Source organism: Nicotiana sylvestris, chromosome 9 (assembly GCF_000393655.2).
Source record: "Nicotiana sylvestris chromosome 9, ASM39365v2, whole genome shotgun sequence".
Taxonomy (NCBI): Eukaryota; Viridiplantae; Streptophyta; class Magnoliopsida; order Solanales; family Solanaceae; genus Nicotiana; species Nicotiana sylvestris.
This window is the reverse complement of record NC_091065.1, coordinates 113,926,403-113,942,967: the sequence shown is the minus strand read 5'-3', so window position 1 is coordinate 113,942,967 and position 16,565 is coordinate 113,926,403. Positions and strand designations below refer to the sequence as shown.

At 36.3% G+C, this 16,565-nt stretch overlaps 2 protein-coding genes across 3 annotated transcripts; both read right to left on the bottom strand.

Moving 5' to 3' along the window:
- Positions 1 to 711: 711 nt before the first annotated feature.
- LOC104226675 (N-terminal acetyltransferase A complex catalytic subunit NAA10-like) lies at positions 712 to 4,768 on the bottom strand. The gene is made up of 2 exons (XM_009778705.2): positions 4,339 to 4,768; positions 712 to 1,386 (listed from the first exon to the last, which is right to left on the bottom strand). Exons 1-2 carry the CDS (start codon positions 4,636 to 4,638, stop codon positions 1,123 to 1,125), a joined length of 564 nt encoding a protein of 187 aa, XP_009777007.1. The 5' UTR covers positions 4,639 to 4,768; the 3' UTR covers positions 712 to 1,122.
- A 321-nt stretch (positions 4,769 to 5,089) lies between these two features.
- LOC104226673 (F-box/WD-40 repeat-containing protein At3g52030) lies at positions 5,090 to 14,332 on the bottom strand. 2 transcript variants are annotated; one of them, XM_009778701.2, is made up of 9 exons: positions 14,102 to 14,332; positions 13,771 to 13,971; positions 12,788 to 12,842; positions 11,655 to 11,753; positions 10,846 to 10,949; positions 10,285 to 10,374; positions 9,378 to 9,517; positions 8,707 to 8,791; positions 5,090 to 5,771 (listed from the first exon to the last, which is right to left on the bottom strand). In XM_009778701.2, the coding sequence occupies exons 1-9, from the start codon at positions 14,278 to 14,280 to the stop codon at positions 5,396 to 5,398; spliced, it is 1,329 nt and encodes a 442-aa protein (XP_009777003.1). In that variant the 5' UTR covers positions 14,281 to 14,332; the 3' UTR covers positions 5,090 to 5,395. The 2 variants fall into 2 exon arrangements, with proteins under 2 accessions (XP_009777003.1, XP_009777004.1); XM_009778702.2 differs by lacking the exon at positions 5,090 to 5,771 and adding an exon at positions 6,758 to 7,098.
- Positions 14,333 to 16,565: the final 2,233 nt, after the last annotated feature.

The following is a 16,565-nucleotide window of genomic DNA, read 5'->3' as shown; positions in this document are numbered from 1 at the left end:
CAGCGACAACTTGAAATAAATATACGTTATCACCTTACCCAAATTTGCCGGCAAAAAGGACATCATAAAGTAAATAGCATGGTAGCTTGACATAGACAAAAGGTAGACGTGCAAAACTGAAAATTATACTACTAATCTACATTAGTTTTCCACTTCTTTGGAACTCTCTATTTAAGAAATTTAGAAATCTTTGTTCTTCATTTAGTTGTGTCCTTGTGGAAGTCTCCAGCGCATTCCATCTCTTAAGAAATTGAATACCCCTTCTTTCTTAAGAAAGAAATGGAGTATTAGTTTCTCAAATTTTCAATTGTGTACAAAAAATTCACCTTTTAATAAAATCTCAAGTATATGATCTTCACTCATCAGAAGGCGAACTTCATGTCCAATTTTGGTACCTAACATAGAAGTCGCAAATGAAAAAGTGGAATTTCATCAAAAAGGGGACAAACAAGGAAATGGTGGAGATCCTTGGCAGGGAATATTCCCTAATCTTGTTTACGTAATATCAGAGTAAAAGTCATTATGAGAATAGCAACTAAATTTATTGGCAAATCAATTTCTCCAAAGTAAATTTTTACATGCATTGACAAATGAGCTTCAGAATTAATGTGTCTTTTCAACATCAAAGAAAAATGGTTAATACTCTGTCTACTTTGCCTTGAATGGACTTTCATGTCCAAAAGAAATTTCTTAATTAGATGAAGTGCATACTTTAAGAGAAGCTTCCATAGTGGATTATAGCACGGAGTATCATCTTACAAGTAGTTCCTCATCAGAAAATATAGATGGCTACAGTATATTTTACTATTCAGTTGATCAGGATCATTAATAATGCAACAAATGGAAATTCCAACTTACTATTTAATCTAGTTACTAAAAATAAGGTAAAACAGTAGCAACGTATGTCATCAAAGATTGAAACTTTTGGAATTTCAATATTTCCCCAGAAAATAAATATGAAGGGTGAAAACTATATCGTAGAAACCAAAATCTTCAATTGTACGACCTTCCAACCTTCCAAGGTGTAGTTGTTTCACATCGGAAACATACAATAGTAACTTGTATTTCTTGTAAGCAAATTGACACGGGACAATTTGTTAATCCCGAACTTCACATTCACAATCACGCTGCTTTTGCTTCTGCTGCTCCCTCCTTTGATCCGACCTTGGCCTCACCAGAGCAACAGCCACCACCATGATGATGGTGATGATGCTGGTGGTGCTTCTTCCCCTTCAATTCCTTCCTCATATCATAAGCATCTTCCCCATCTGCATAGTACTTGGCTTCCATATCATGAATCTTGTATCCCAATGTCTCTGTATACAGCTTAAATGCAGCCCGGTTACTCTTCCTCACATGCAGAGATACATACTCTGCTCCAAACACCTTTACCAAGAGCAAAACCAGACCTAATTGTTAGTGTCATCCCAACTGAGGAACATGGTTGTATGAGGGCAAAAAGATTTGCATGCTAAATAAGATTATTCTGTTTCATTTTTAACTTTCAGCTCATTATAGAATCAACAAGTAATAAAAGTGACAGAATGAACACGGACAGAGTAGGTTCCAAAAACTATAACTCAACAAGTTAGAAATCCAATACTATGTACCTAATCACATTGATACTATGGTCACATGCTACCAAAAACTTGTGCTTCCCAACAGGGGTGGGTCCAGGCTCCTTAGTGCAGAGGAGCTATCTAATGGCACAATGTAACAACAGTTGCAAAGGGTAGGGCAAATTGATCATACACTACCAGTTTCTTTAATTAACGTGATTTTCAGTCCCCATGTCTTAACAGATTGATATTCAACCACCTTCTCAAACTGTATTTAGGAAGATATAACTCTTCATTCTAGCCGTGACATGTAGGTGCTTCCAATGTCATTTCTATCCCTTGGGTCTAGTTTTGCAGTACTGGTCCCTACTTGGAATTAGCTCATCTTCACTCTCTTTTAGGTTCTCTATTTTTATTTTTTGGGCGGAAAATACATCAGTTTAACATCAGAGGTGTCCTGTGAAGAAATAATAAATTGGCTGATTCCCTTTACCATGAACCCAGGATGAGTATCCATTTTTACCAATTTTACGTCCTACTCCTTCATGGCATCGGTGGGAACGGGAATTCAGGAAGTTATAGTTGGCAGGGATTTATTATAAAACATAAGAGAGAAATTCACCTCAAATTGCTATCTCTGCCCCTCATTTCCTGGGTCCAGTACATCTAAGTTCTCAAAGCATAACATCATCATAAGTCTCTGATGTAAATTACATCTGACTTACTATTCTCTTCAGGTTCTGTGTCCAGGCTAGGTTCAGCGCTCAGAGGGACACCAAGATGCCATGATCTATACAACCAGACCATCTACGAAAGAATTGAAAAAGGGTGAGACTTCCTCCATACCTTCACCCATGAATCATCTTAATCCCATATACCAATCCAGGTTGACAGTTTCTGCAAGAAGCCCAGCCAATTTTTTTTTTTTTTGGATGAATAAGCCGTACCGACTTTGATATGGTATTAGGTAACCTTAATCTTACCTTATCAAAAAAGAAGAAGATGGTAATAGGTTAACCAATGACAATCACAGCATTAGTTCTCGCAACATTCACATAGATCACCATGACACATTCCCCTGATGTGGGAGCTATGTGAACCTGAAAGTGTGAAGAGAATCACTTTTAACTGAGCAGAGCAAAGATGTCTGCCTTTCCAAACAAATTCGGGGCACCTTGTTGCTGGCCTCTTAAGTCAGTTAGCTTAGTTATATCTATATCTTCTTCTTAACGATGTTCTCAATTGACAAGAAACAAAGAAGAAGAGATTTAGCTGTCGCATGATGCATTCCATTTCAACTGGGGATTGATCAATGGGTAAGTGAATGAGAAGTGCAGCACAACACCATACAATAGCATCAATCTTTAAGGGATACGGAAACCACTCTATCGAGCAAGTGGTGCAATAAAAGATGTCATATTGAAACTTTTTACAGCTATACTTTACCAGAACACATTGATCAATGGGTAAGTGAATGAGAAGCGCAGCACAACACCATACAATAGCATCAATCTTTAAGGGATACGGAAACCACTCTATCGAGCAAGTGGTGCAATAAAAGATGTCATATTGAAACTTTTTACAGCTATACTTTACCAGAACACACCCAAAAATTATGATTTTATAAAACAATACTATCCCCACTACTGGTAGAGCGCCAGCATTAAACACCTAAAGCTCATTGATTGAAGATGAAGGGAACAAAAATGTCTGGAATAATCCACATAATTTCAGTGATTATGTGCCTCGTTAAAATATTCTTTCCACATATTTCACTAAATTGAAGCTTTTGTATTCATGTGGATTTCTCGCCAACAATGCATTACTGTTAGTCTACAATTTTTTGATTCTTTTTTTAAAGACCATAGGAAATGCAGTAATGCATCAAAGACCATAGGAAGCATTGTTGGAAATTTCTTGTTGGTTTAATAGACTCATTTATCTCACAGTAATCATATTTTCTTTGGTTGATTATGCTATTTCAAACTGCATTTCTGCCTAATGTACTTCAAAAACGCGACAAACCAAGCTCAAGAGTAAACTTGTCAAGCATGCTCTTGAGCTTAAAACTTTTATTTAATCCATAGTTGAACAACACATAAAGCGTTGAGTTTGAATATCTATAACTCAGCCTTGACCCAACTCGTGCACAACCAGGGGCGGATTTAGGTGGGCGGAAGGGGTTCACCCGAACCCCCTTCGCCGAAAAATTACACTGTATATATAAGGCAAAATCTGTTTTTACCTCTATATAATAAGTTTTGGATCCCCATGACACAACCCAAGAGTGTAGCTTAGCCTTAGCGGTCAAGCGGGTTCAAAACCTTTGTAAGCTCATAGGTTCAATTCCCACTACTTACAATCCTTTTTAACTTTTTTCTTTTTGAACCCCCTTAGCGGAGATCCTGCCTCCGCCACTGTGCACAACCCAATCAAAGCACACACAGAAAAAATAAAAAAAAGGTCCAAACATGTCACCCATAAGCAAAATCTTCGTTCACCATCAGACGTAATCAGCCAATTCCAACTTACAAATTAACAACTGGGCCATATATCCATCTTCACATAACTAACTGTCTAATTTCCAAAACTAATTTACTTAGTAAAACGTTCTCTCACTAATCTAATAGGAGTACCAGATACAAATCACTTATTTATTATTTTAGAAAATGAATCTATTTTCCAAATTTAATCACTAGTAGAAACAATATTAATGTAATATATATCTCCAGAACTAAAGCACTTGTCATCAATTTTTGTAATAATTACAAAAAATTACCTGTTCCATGGCATTCTGAGCAGCGGTCATGAGCTTAGTAGCTATACCAAGTTTACGGTGAGTTCTGAGTACAGCTAAGGAGGTGATGTGTCCGTGGCACTCTGTGGGTTCCTCTTCCATTTTAGCTAATACATATCCCACTATCTTACCATTGTAATCTTCAGCAACGTACAGAAGCTGCGGCCACGAAAGTATGTGGTAAAAATAGTACTTCATCTGGTAGTTCTCCGGTAAGCATAGCAGATTGCATGCTTGCATTGCAAGCAAATCATCTATCGTCGCCTTTCGTATGCACACCATTCAACGGATTGTTAGGGTTTCCAGAAATGAAACCGTGCTCTTGTTAGGGAATCATAAATTTGGGCTGGGCTCCTTAGTGGAAGGTGGGAGGGAGGTTTGCACACATAGGATTTATATTTTGTCCCTCTTTAAGCAAGTTTTGTAAAAATACAACCATATATTCTTCGTTTAATTTTGTAGCACATGTAATATAAACAGTAGCGTCGAAAAGGGCTGTTCGCGCACATCATTGCCTTTTTATTAAGTTAGTCACTTTTTCAACATTCCATCAATTAATTTTTTGTTCAAGGAATATATGGTGTTAGTTTAAAGGTTTTGCAACTTTTTGTGGAGTAAACATGGTTGAAAAATTGTTCTTTTAAAAATGTATACTGTATCGCGTGAACATTGTTTTTCCATAGTGGAAGAATAAAAAATAGATCTGAACAAATAGACCAATTTGAAACCAAAAAAATAAAATAAAGGAAGTTGTCTAATTTTAGTGATATTTCAAAACTATCAATGTCATGACTTACTACCAAATTATTCAAATAGTTGAAACTAAAACTCAAACAACTAAAAATACGATTCTAGTTCTAGGTAAAAGGAAAAGTCTATGTAACGTAGACATCCGGTGATTCTTTACACTGGAAGAATTCTCAATTAATTTTACACTGGACGAACAGGCACGCCCGCGCTCGCGCGCACACGAACAGATTACAAAGAAGTGCTACAGAACTACAACAAATACCCGGAATCTCAGGTAGTGTAATCCTTTTCATTTCCTGAATTTCCAAACTCTGATATACTTATCATTATGTGTAGTAACAACTTTCTCCATCCCAACAGCTAAACATGTGATTTGTGGCCGGGAAGCTCTTGGCATAAGATCAATTCGATCATCTTCAGAGAGCCTTTTCAGTTTCCTGCTCTCAATTTGGACAGTTCCAAATCTCTCTGTTGAACAATGCAACACAGTGCTACTATCATCCATTATGCATCTCGAAATTACTTCACCAGTTACCTGGTCGACAATTCTTAACACACCGTCGATTCCACCAACCACCAATGTTGAAGTGTCGTTTCTAAGGTGATGCATAGAATAAACAACATTAGGAGACACTCGTGTTTCCCATAGAGTTCTGTTTATCTTCCTGTATCAAGCATTTTCAGGATTGAAATTATCAAAAACTAGAAATATCATGTAAACTACACAGGAAAACAAATTTCTCGAATCAGAGCAGATAGCAGCAAGCTGTTGCTAAGCAAATCCAATCATCATCTAAATCTATGATGAAAAGAATCCACGTTCACATTTGAAGACGAGAAAGACAGAAGACATATCATATTAGCCCTTCACAAGCTTTTCTTTTCAAGTTTATGCATCAAGAAAGAAAGAAAGAAAGAAATTTCAACTAGGAAACAACCATCTCTTACAATGAAATATGTTTTGGTGCATCACTGCAATCTCAGTCAAGAATGAATCTACTCCACCCACTGAATCAAATTTTGACACTGATATTTGGTTCACATTTTTTGAGTTATCTTCAGAAGGTCCAAAGTTCTCTCTACTTCAGCCTTGACTTTAGTGCCTAATCAAAACTGCACTTCCCTCTCTGTACTTTCGGTGAAGCCAATTTATGAGTCAATATTAGTACCCTTGAAACAATTCTGTGTCCCGGCACCCTCCCATTCTAAAAGATACTTTTCATTTCAAAGAGAACATTACTGGCCCTACTAGACCTATCCTACATACTACTTTTTGCATTCAGAACAAAATTATAAGAAACATGCAACCTTGGCTTCTTTTGTAAAGAATCCTTCAGCAAGTGGTCTTACATCATTAGGTAATCAAGCCCATTTGCTTTATCTTTCATCATGCTGATTGCTCAAGTTGTGTCTTTTGAAATGTATGCATTATGATTGATGGAACCTTTCAACAATTTGGTCCTCGGTCCTCCATTTTCAACAATAATTTTTCAAGAGAGCATTATCATTTTAAAATTGGCCTCAGAACCACATGTTATACATGCCCAGTATTAATTTTATTCCATTCCATCTTAGACAGCAGTCAGTCAAAGAGAAATAGTAAGTTATTTTTTCTTTCTTTTTTCCCTTTCTTTCATTCTAGTCTCTCCACTTATTAACTTTTATATATATTAATAACATCAGTACATAGGTTGTACTGAAAACCAGATTTACAAGTAGGTGGTAAGTAGATGTGTTGGTGTGCAACCTAGCAAGATCCTAGTATGTGTACGATTGTCAATGTATCTTCTGTGTAAATTTGTTTACACCAAAAACAAAAAAGAAGAATACAATTGAGTTTGATCTTCTGTACTGGGTTGCTTCTATCTTCAAAACATCTAGCATTCCTTTCCCTCCAAACTGTCCACCAGATACAAGCCGACAGTCCTCCATCTATCTCTGTTAATTGCTTCAGCACCAGCTTCTTCCCAACTACAAAGAACTTCATTAATCCTGCATGGCATTGTCCATGAAATACTCCTAAGACTAATAAAGATTTTCCATAGTTGGTTTGTTATCTTGCAATGTAGAAATAAATGGCTAGCAGTCTCCGCGTTTTCCCCACATAGGAAACATCTTGAACACAGAGAAATTCCTCTTTTTATGAGATTATCCTGGGTTAATACAGCCTCCTTTGCTAGTAGCCAAGAGAAACATGCTACCTTATATGGAATCTCTCTTTTCCATATATGCTTCAATGTAGGGGTGTTCATAAAAATCCGAAAACCCGAACCAAACCAAACCGATCAAAAAACCGATACTTTTTGGTTTGGTTTAGTTTTGGTTTTAAAATTTAAAAACCGATACTTTTTGGTTTGGTTTAGTTTTGATTTTGAAATTTAAAAACCGATCAAACTTGGTTTGGTTTTGGTTTTAATAAAAAAAAAAACGAACCAAACCAAATATAGGAGTAGCTATTTTAAATTTATTATTACACCTATATATATGTATATTTTTAGTTTCAAAAATTTTATAGTAAATGTTAATCGTTTGCACTTTTAGTACAGCTCTTTACCTTTACATTCTAATTTGATTGGTAGTTTTCTTTTGTTAAGTGTAAGAATCTATTTCATGTTAAAAATAATATATTTTTAATTGAGTCCTTAAATTATTCATCACTATTTGATTCAATTATCATCAATATATCTTGGTAAATAATAGATTTCTCAAAGGGCAATTGATTTGATAGTGTTACGTTGAAAATGTGGTTACCGAAATATGTGTTTGGTAGTGTATGTCTTATATTTAAGAAAAAACCGACAAATAACCGAAAAAACCGAAAAACAGACATAAACCGAATCAAGAAAAAACCGACTTAATTGGTTTGGTTTGGTTCTAATATTTGAAAAACCGACTTACGTGGTTTGGTTTCTTTTTACGGGAAAACCGATCCAAACCGAACCATGAACACCCCTACTTCCATGGCCAAGCATCTATCTGAAGATCATTTTGATTCAAAATCTTATATGCATCCTTCACCTGATAGACCCCTCTCCGCTTATTTTTACTTGTTTCCATTTCCTTGTTTAGCTATTTAGCAATTACCCCCAATATCCATGACAATGCTATATTTGAAACCTCGGAGATCTTGTAAAAGGGAAACCCAGTACACAAAGCGGCCCGTATTATACAGGGTTTGGGGAAGGGCCGCACCCCAAGGAGTGTGATGTTGACAGCCTACCCTAATGCAGTGGCTGCTTCCACGGCTCAGAGATTTTGTACTGGCGCTAAAATGGCATTTACAACAACTCAAATCCCACAGAAACTAGAGTAAATATTTAGAAACTGAAGGATGCAATCTGGGGAGACTTATTCGAACAGATTGAGCAACTTTTGTCATGCTCGTCAAACATAAGCAGACTCGAAAGTTTTACGAATACGAGACATCCCTAATTAACCCTTAACAACTGCAGCAGCATATAAAAGGATCGACGAAGCTACTGTCTAAGGATCGAAAACTGACTCTAGCACAGAAAGCATGGAACAAGATCAGAAAGGCTGGGGTGCGTTAAAAAAACACATGTAAGAATGTTGATTCAAGTTTTAGTCATTTCAGCAAACCTGAGGTCCCAACAAGAGACATTTCCAGCAGTTGATCCGGCAAACACCATATAGGAGCTAGGGTTGAAACACAAAGTCTTGATCCCTGTCAGTAGAGATTCAGAAATGAAGAAAGAAAACAAATAAGAAATCAGATTACATAGAGAAAAGCAATATTCCGAAAATAAGACCAAACATAATCTAATTGAGCTAGAGTCAGAACATAAAGTTGGCAAGAGATAACAAAGCAGAGAAAGAAAACAAATAAGAATTCAGATCAGAAAGAGAATCAAGATTCTAAAAGAAAGAACAAGATAATCTGTAAAAAGTGTGTAAAGCATTTGCTCACTTGCAATCAAAGATTGACACTAGGAAGCCCTCGCAAGTGTGCTGATTAGAAGCCAGTTTGAAAAGCCTAAACCGGAACAATTTTTGTATATAAGTCAAAAATAAAGCAATATACTTGGTAAATACGGTGGTTAACATTTTCTCCTCGAAATTAAAGCTTTTACATTACTCATCTCAAAAAAGAAAAAGGGAAAAGACTTAAAAAAAGGAAAACTGAAAAAGAGAACAAACTGCACATGCGTTCATGGGTATTAAGGCAAGAGAAATCAATGGCAAGGGGTGTAGAGGCATCGTTCTATAAGTTATCAGTGTATTGTGGATCTGACAAAATGTATTTCACAAACCTGCAGAAAAGGTTGATCCAAGCAGAACAACTCGCTGATCAGAAGAAAGATCCGATAGTGAAAGGGTGCCAAGAGAGGAACCACTAACAAGCAATTGGTCATCAGTAAAAGCTAAGCAAGTAACAGGCCCCTCATGCATCCTGCAAGAAATTCAACTAAACTAATTACATATTCGTCTTGAATGTAATTTTCGGATTAAAGGAAGGTGAAGAAAAGGCATCAATTCTGAATTTCTGTTAGGGAGAGAGGAAGAAATCACCATTTGTTGGCATCATACCCTTAGTGCAGCAGGTCTATTTAGAGGTTACAAGGAGTTGCATTTAGAATATGTCTTCCCTCCATTCTGCAAAATATTGCCATTCTTCATCCCATCCCCCCCCCCCTTCTTTCTCCTCCTTTAATCCAGACTCCTTTTTTTAATTAAGTAAATAAATTTTCATAAATTTGGGCCAAACAAAAGCGCCCATATACAAGAAGTTTAATCCAGGCTCCTTGAAGCTGGTTTAACTATAATTAGCTGATATTGATATGATCCTTGAGCTGAATTGATTTCTTATGCTAGTTTCCGATTTTGTTGATAAAAGACACTACACATTACAGAGAAGGTACATCAGCTTGACAGCTTCCTATCTCATTCTCCTTCCTGATTATTTATTTAATAGGTTCTGAGAGCGGAAAAAGAGGGGCAATCCTGCCAAAGGGATTTCCTTAGGATATAAAAGTACCAGACAGAAGCATAAATTTCATGTTCACTATAAAGCGATTATAACATAGATTAGCGTCCCAAAACAGAATGGTCTATGTGCACGTGTGCAAAGAGGGGCAATGAATGATCCAGGGGAAAATCGTTTTAACCTTTTTATATAGTGCACAAAGCATTTAAAGTAGGTATGAAACAGAATCATACTTTATTATTTGGGAACACTTTCTGCTGTATAGGTCAAATACACGAACCTTTCCATCCTCACATCCAATCACAGCTTCCGGATCTACATAACTGGAAAGGAGGAATGAAACTACTATCAGCAAACGACAAGAAAAACATTCCATTAGCTCTAAGGACAACATAAGCAGCAGAGATTTGCAAACATGGAGTTAACGGAAACAGAGAGATTCAAGTAATTCAAAACTTTAAACTTGCATACTGGTCCTCTCACAAGCCTTTATCTCAATATCAAAGGGGTCTGAGGGAGTCTCACTTTAGCACCATTTCATCAAAATGAAGTCCCAATAAAATTTCAAACTGCTTTCTTCAGTTAACAAATATTTGATTCTTCTCCATGTGGACGACATAGAAATCTTAGCCAAACTAGAACAATTAAAATACTGTAAGTTAATTAACTTATCCAAAAAGATGATATAAGTAAATCATTAAATGACATTATAATGACACTGGAATCGCCTCTTCCCACATTGCTGATGGAACTTTGAAGGGAAAGAAAGATGAAAAATAAAAGAGGTTACACACCGCATACAGAGGCCCTTTGTAAATAAGTTCTCACGTGAGGAAAATACATTTCTTGTCTCCGTCCGATTCCAGATGCATATACGGGTGCCAACTAAACCAACAACCTGTAGAAAAACATTTCCAATATCAAATACAAAATGTCTATGTCAGACTTGATTAATGAGGCCAAAAAAGATATACTCCATCTTGCAATTGGTGTCAAATGAGCAAATGTAGAAATGAGCCTAATGTGCACTTGTTTATGTCCTTGTCTTTTGCAACAGAAACTACAACCAGGACAAACCTGTATCACTCCTAGAAAATAAATGAGCTCTTTCTTACGAAACTTATGGCTTTGGGGCCAATTAAGGTAAAGCTTCATGAAAATGTGCAGTGCCTGTGGTTGCACAGAGTATTTTGATTGAGACCAATGCTGGAGGATTCCAAGACAAATGCACACAAGTTTAGCTTGTAAAAAATATTTCCTCACATCCTCGGTATTGCAGTGTAAAATGATTCTGTGATAGTGTTAATTGACCTCAAAGGATTAACTCGCACTTCTTACTATTATATCGCACGCTGCTGTCTAATGAGGAAATCTTGTTTGACTCCTTTGCACTCTTTCTCCTCTTATTGTAACTGTGTTTAAAAGCGAAAAGCGCAAAAGAAAAAGTAACAAGATCCATAGGGCTTGAAGTGAAACGCACGATTCACTGAGGTGAAGAAGTGCACAATTACGAAAAATTAAATAAGATATATAAATTTAGTTTTATAATATAACTAATCTTACCATCCAATATACAATAAAAATTATAATACCTTGAACTCACCTTGCCCTCGTCAAAATCAAAATCAATTAAAGGGGCTTTATCGACAAGGAAATATTCATCCAAACATTTGCAGCTTTCTGCCGACCAGAGACGCATGACCTGGATTATGAGGAATGTAGAATGTAAACTTAAAACCATGTCCTATTTTGATGTGAACAAGGCATGCAGAGACGTGTGGCCAATGGCAAAAGACAAGTCATGAATACCATATTTTTCTGGGAGAATAATACAAGTAATGAATAACATGATACACGATAGCAATTATATTGGCAGTACTTAAGAGAAACAATGACACTTGTCAAAAATATCCAATTGATAACAACTAAAGAGAGAGAACTGCCTACTCATTTCTGAGAAATTAAACAAGAAAACATGATCAGGGATGTTCTACTGCTACACTTCATCCAAACATATTCCACAACAACCAACAATCATCTTCGCATCTTAGGCCTAATAATGTCTCTCCACCCAGCACCCATGGAGCTCCACGGCTGCTCAGCCTATGCATTGCACACTGGCTTTATAGTAAAGCCTTCTTGCCACAACGATTAATAGACAACAGAAGAGCAAAGACAAGCTACGGGACACTGCCACCCAAACATAACCAATATGGGAATCTATCAAGTGCAGATAAAACAAGCATTTTGTATGATACAGGTTTATTTTACCAGAATTTTAAATTAATTACAATTTTAAAATTTAAGTATCTTAGAAAGAAAAAGAGAAATCATGGAGGACATTTAAGTGCAGCATAAGGTCCACAAAAGGAGGAGGATTAAGGATTTGATGAAACGAAGAGAGGCAGTTCCAATGAAATCATAATGATTCACATGTATTATTACAATAAATCTCATGTAATAACTATGAGTGCAGAACTTTCCATGATTAAGCACTTTAATCAATCTGACCAGAAGCATGACATCTTCACCATGCTTCCACATCAACAACTTCTGATCACTAAGCAAGGTTCACAAGCTATCTCCAAGAGCTTACTGGGAGGAAATGGATAGTATACATGATTTTCCTAGTAGACAATGTAGTAGTATGACTTTGCGCTTTCCAGCCAAAGGAAAGAAGCCAGTATGAAATTTTTATTAACTCCTATAATTCTTAACAGAAAAAAGCGACCCTACCTTGTCACCCACGCCGGTAAGGACTTTTCCCATCTTCATTCTGCACTGATTAACCCTAATAGGAATTGAAGTTAGAGAAAATATCAAATTTCACAATATGTAGGCTTAATGCATAATTAGAAAAAGGTATTATTATGGTGAAAAATCTTCGTTAACATAAGGAGGAAATTGAAGTTCATTTGGTATTACTGGGAAATGTGAAAGAAAATGATTTGTCAGAGAGAGAGAGGGAGAGAGAAAGAGAGAGAGAGAGAGAGAGAGAACTAGCTCAACAGACTGTTCTTAGCTTTTCCTCATCTTTCCATATCCTTCAATACTTTTATCTTGTACATTAGGAGCTAATTTTATTTTGTATATCCAGGGATTTGAATATGAATATCATATTAATTCTGGAAGAGGAGAGGCTAGTGCACTAGGAGGGTTGAACTGCTTATATTACTAAAACTCTATAAGGGTGACTATAAGGGGACCTTTTCTTCCATTTGGGGATTCTGCTTATATCTAGGAAGTCAATGTAATATGGCAATGGGAGTCAGGATAGTGGACTCGATCAAAACGGAGAGGATTTAATGAGTGTGATGAGATTTTCAGTGATAGAAATTGAATTCTAAGTCGCTTATGCCATATGATACTGAATCATGTAAATGATAAACTGACGATTCTACAATAACAAAAGCAACGACCCTAGAAAGTGTACATTTTTAATGCAAGATTTTCATGTTAAGGATTATTATAAGCCCTATATGTAAAGCTGCAGAAGCTGCTTATATTTTTTGAGCTCTTTTTCGTTTTGTTTAATTAAGAAGCTATTTTTCGAACTTAATAAGTGTCTTCTTCTGTTTCTATGTAATGTCTCAGTGCCAGTGTGTGTATGAGAGAGAGAACTATGTTTTCCTAAAGAAGCACTAAATCCATGGAATATTTAAATAGTTTGATCATAGTTCCAACTTACAATTATGAATAATGGATATTGTAATGCTTACCCAACTGAATGACCTTTCCATTGAATAACACTAGCTGGAGCTCTTTGTAAAGCCAATGCGTGTCGTTCCATAGCTAGCTGTTCCGCTTGTTCACTCAATGATCTCTGAGAGAAAGACGCATCCTGGAGGCCATTAGGATCATTATGCCGTTGCTTGACGTATTCTGTTTGATTTAATTTTAATTTATTTATGGCTTTTCTCCTTTACATGACAAAGCAAGGGCAATACAAAGAAGACAGTCAGTAATTGGCTGAAGCAATGTTACATAGCTGAAGAAATTATATTCAATTGGCTGTTAGTAGGTCAAAGGTGTGGAAATTTGAGGTGGTACCAAGAAGTGGAAACGGCGGAGCAGCGAATGAGCTGGAATAAGTCGAGAAAGGAGAAGATGATGCACAAGACGTCATGGCTCAGAGCTTCTGCTGTTGTTTTCTTCTTTTTCTTCTTCGCGGTTGCCGTGCCCGCCGTGAACGGCTGCCGGGGACTTGACGTCGTTGCACTTGGGTCCATTTTTTCCAGAGAAGGAAGAACAGGAACAAGAAGCCTTTTTAATTTTTTTTTTTTTTTTGGGAATGTTACATAAATGTGCCAAAAAAAATAACTTACGGAACTCTAACCATTAATTATATATACTTTCCAAAAATAGCCAAGCATATATAAAAATTAACAACCCAAAGAAATAAGGTTTTTTCTCTCCATGAATCACACGTAAAGATCTCCTTCCATATTTTTAAGCGTCATTAGCAACATTAGATGTAAAACGAAAAGGAAATTCCATGAATGAAGTAGTAAATAAGGTGATGAAATACAAAAAAAAAATATACAAAATTCCAAAATCTAAGCAAAAAAGGACTTTTTTCAATGGATATGGTTGAAATTCATTGAAAACATATAGATGAGCCAATATACAAAATTTGGGGAAGATTGGAGGTGATTTGGACTCAATTGGTATCAAAATTCGTAGTTAAATCGAGTTCAAAAAGTTTCTGCGACACATGTATCAAACATATATCACACATGTATCTCACACGCAAGTATATATGGATATACATGTGATAGACATTTGATACAAATATGATACATATCTGATACACATTGTGATACACATATTATTTTTTCATGTTCATCTTCTAATTTGAATTTTCAATTCAAACCATCTCAAAACTGAGATTCAAGCTCCTTAAGATGTACTCAATCTATTCTAATAACACCTACTCAAAAGAAAGCAAAACTTTGACTTATTTTGGCTACAAATAATTAATTGGCTAATACTATTAGTAATATTTTATAAATTGGCGAATTTTTATAATACGCTACTTATAAATGGACATAGTTGGTATTTTCTTTTTCTTTTTTTTTTGGGACAACAGAAGCATTTTAAGTTGAGGCCCATTAGTTAGGCCCACGAGAGAATAAATCAATAAAAATAGCACGGGCTAGTCAGTATTCAGGCTGGTAATTGAAAAATAGCTAGTGTTTGCAAAGTCATTGAAAAATAACCACTATTTTACTGCAACACAGAAAGTTCTAGTATAATATACTGGTAATTGGTGTACCTATGTATGAACTTCCAGCAAATTACGCTGGAATTCCAACACGCGGAAAGTTCCAGCATAATATACTGGAGATTGGAGCATTTGTGTATGAACTTCCAGCATATTATGCTGGACCAGTATATTATGCTGAAAGTCCAGTATATTATACAGGAACTCCAGTATATTATATCGGAATTCCAGTATATTATGTTGGAGTATTTTCCGAATTTTGAACAGTATTTTCGTTCAGATATATCTTTACATGAAAAGTGGCTAAATTTCGATTACTTTTGAAATTGTGGCTGTTTTTCAATCACCACTTGTAAATCTGGCTATTTTTGAATTTCAGTCTCATCGAGCCTGGTTTGGCAAGTTTAGCACAGTTATCCAGAAGTTTGGCATGACTCGTAATGAAGCTAATCACTCTGTGTTTTATCGGCATTCTGCTTCAAGTCTCTGTATTTATCTGGTGGTATATGTTGATGATATTGTTCAATGATCATGATGGTATTACTAAATTGAAACAACATCTCTTTCAACACTTTCAGACTAAGGACCTGGGCAGGCTAAAGTATTTTCTAGGTATTGAGGTCGCTCAGTCTAGCTCAGGTATTGTGATCTTATAGCGGAAGTATGCCTTAGACATTCTTGAGGAGGCAGGAATGACAGATTGTAGACTGATTGACACTCCGATGGATCCGAATTCTAAACTTTTGCCAGGACAGGGGGAGCCGCTTAGAGATCCTGCAAGATATAGGCGGCTAGTTGGCAAATTAAATTATCTCATAGTGACTAGACTTGACATTTCCTTTCCTGTGAGCGTTGTAAGTCAGTTTTATGGATTCTCACTGTAATAGTCATTGGTATGCAGTTGTCCGCATTCTTCGGTATATAATCGGCTCTAGGCAAAGGGTTATTGTTTGAGGATCGAGGCCATGAGCAGATCGTTGGATACTCAGATGCTGATTGGGCAAGATCACCTTCTGATAGACGTTCTACGTCTAGTTATTATGTTTTAGTAGGAGGCAATTTGGTGTCTTAGAAGAGCAAGAAACAGAATATAGTTGCTCGGTCTAATGCAGAAGTAGAATGTCGAGAAATGGTTATGGCAACATGTGAGCTAATTTGGATCAAACAATTGCTCAAGGAGTTGAAATTTGGTGAAATCAGTCAGATGGAACTTGTGTGCAATAATCAAGCTGCCCTTCATATTACATCAAATTCGATGTTCCATGAGAGGACTAAACACATTGAGATTGA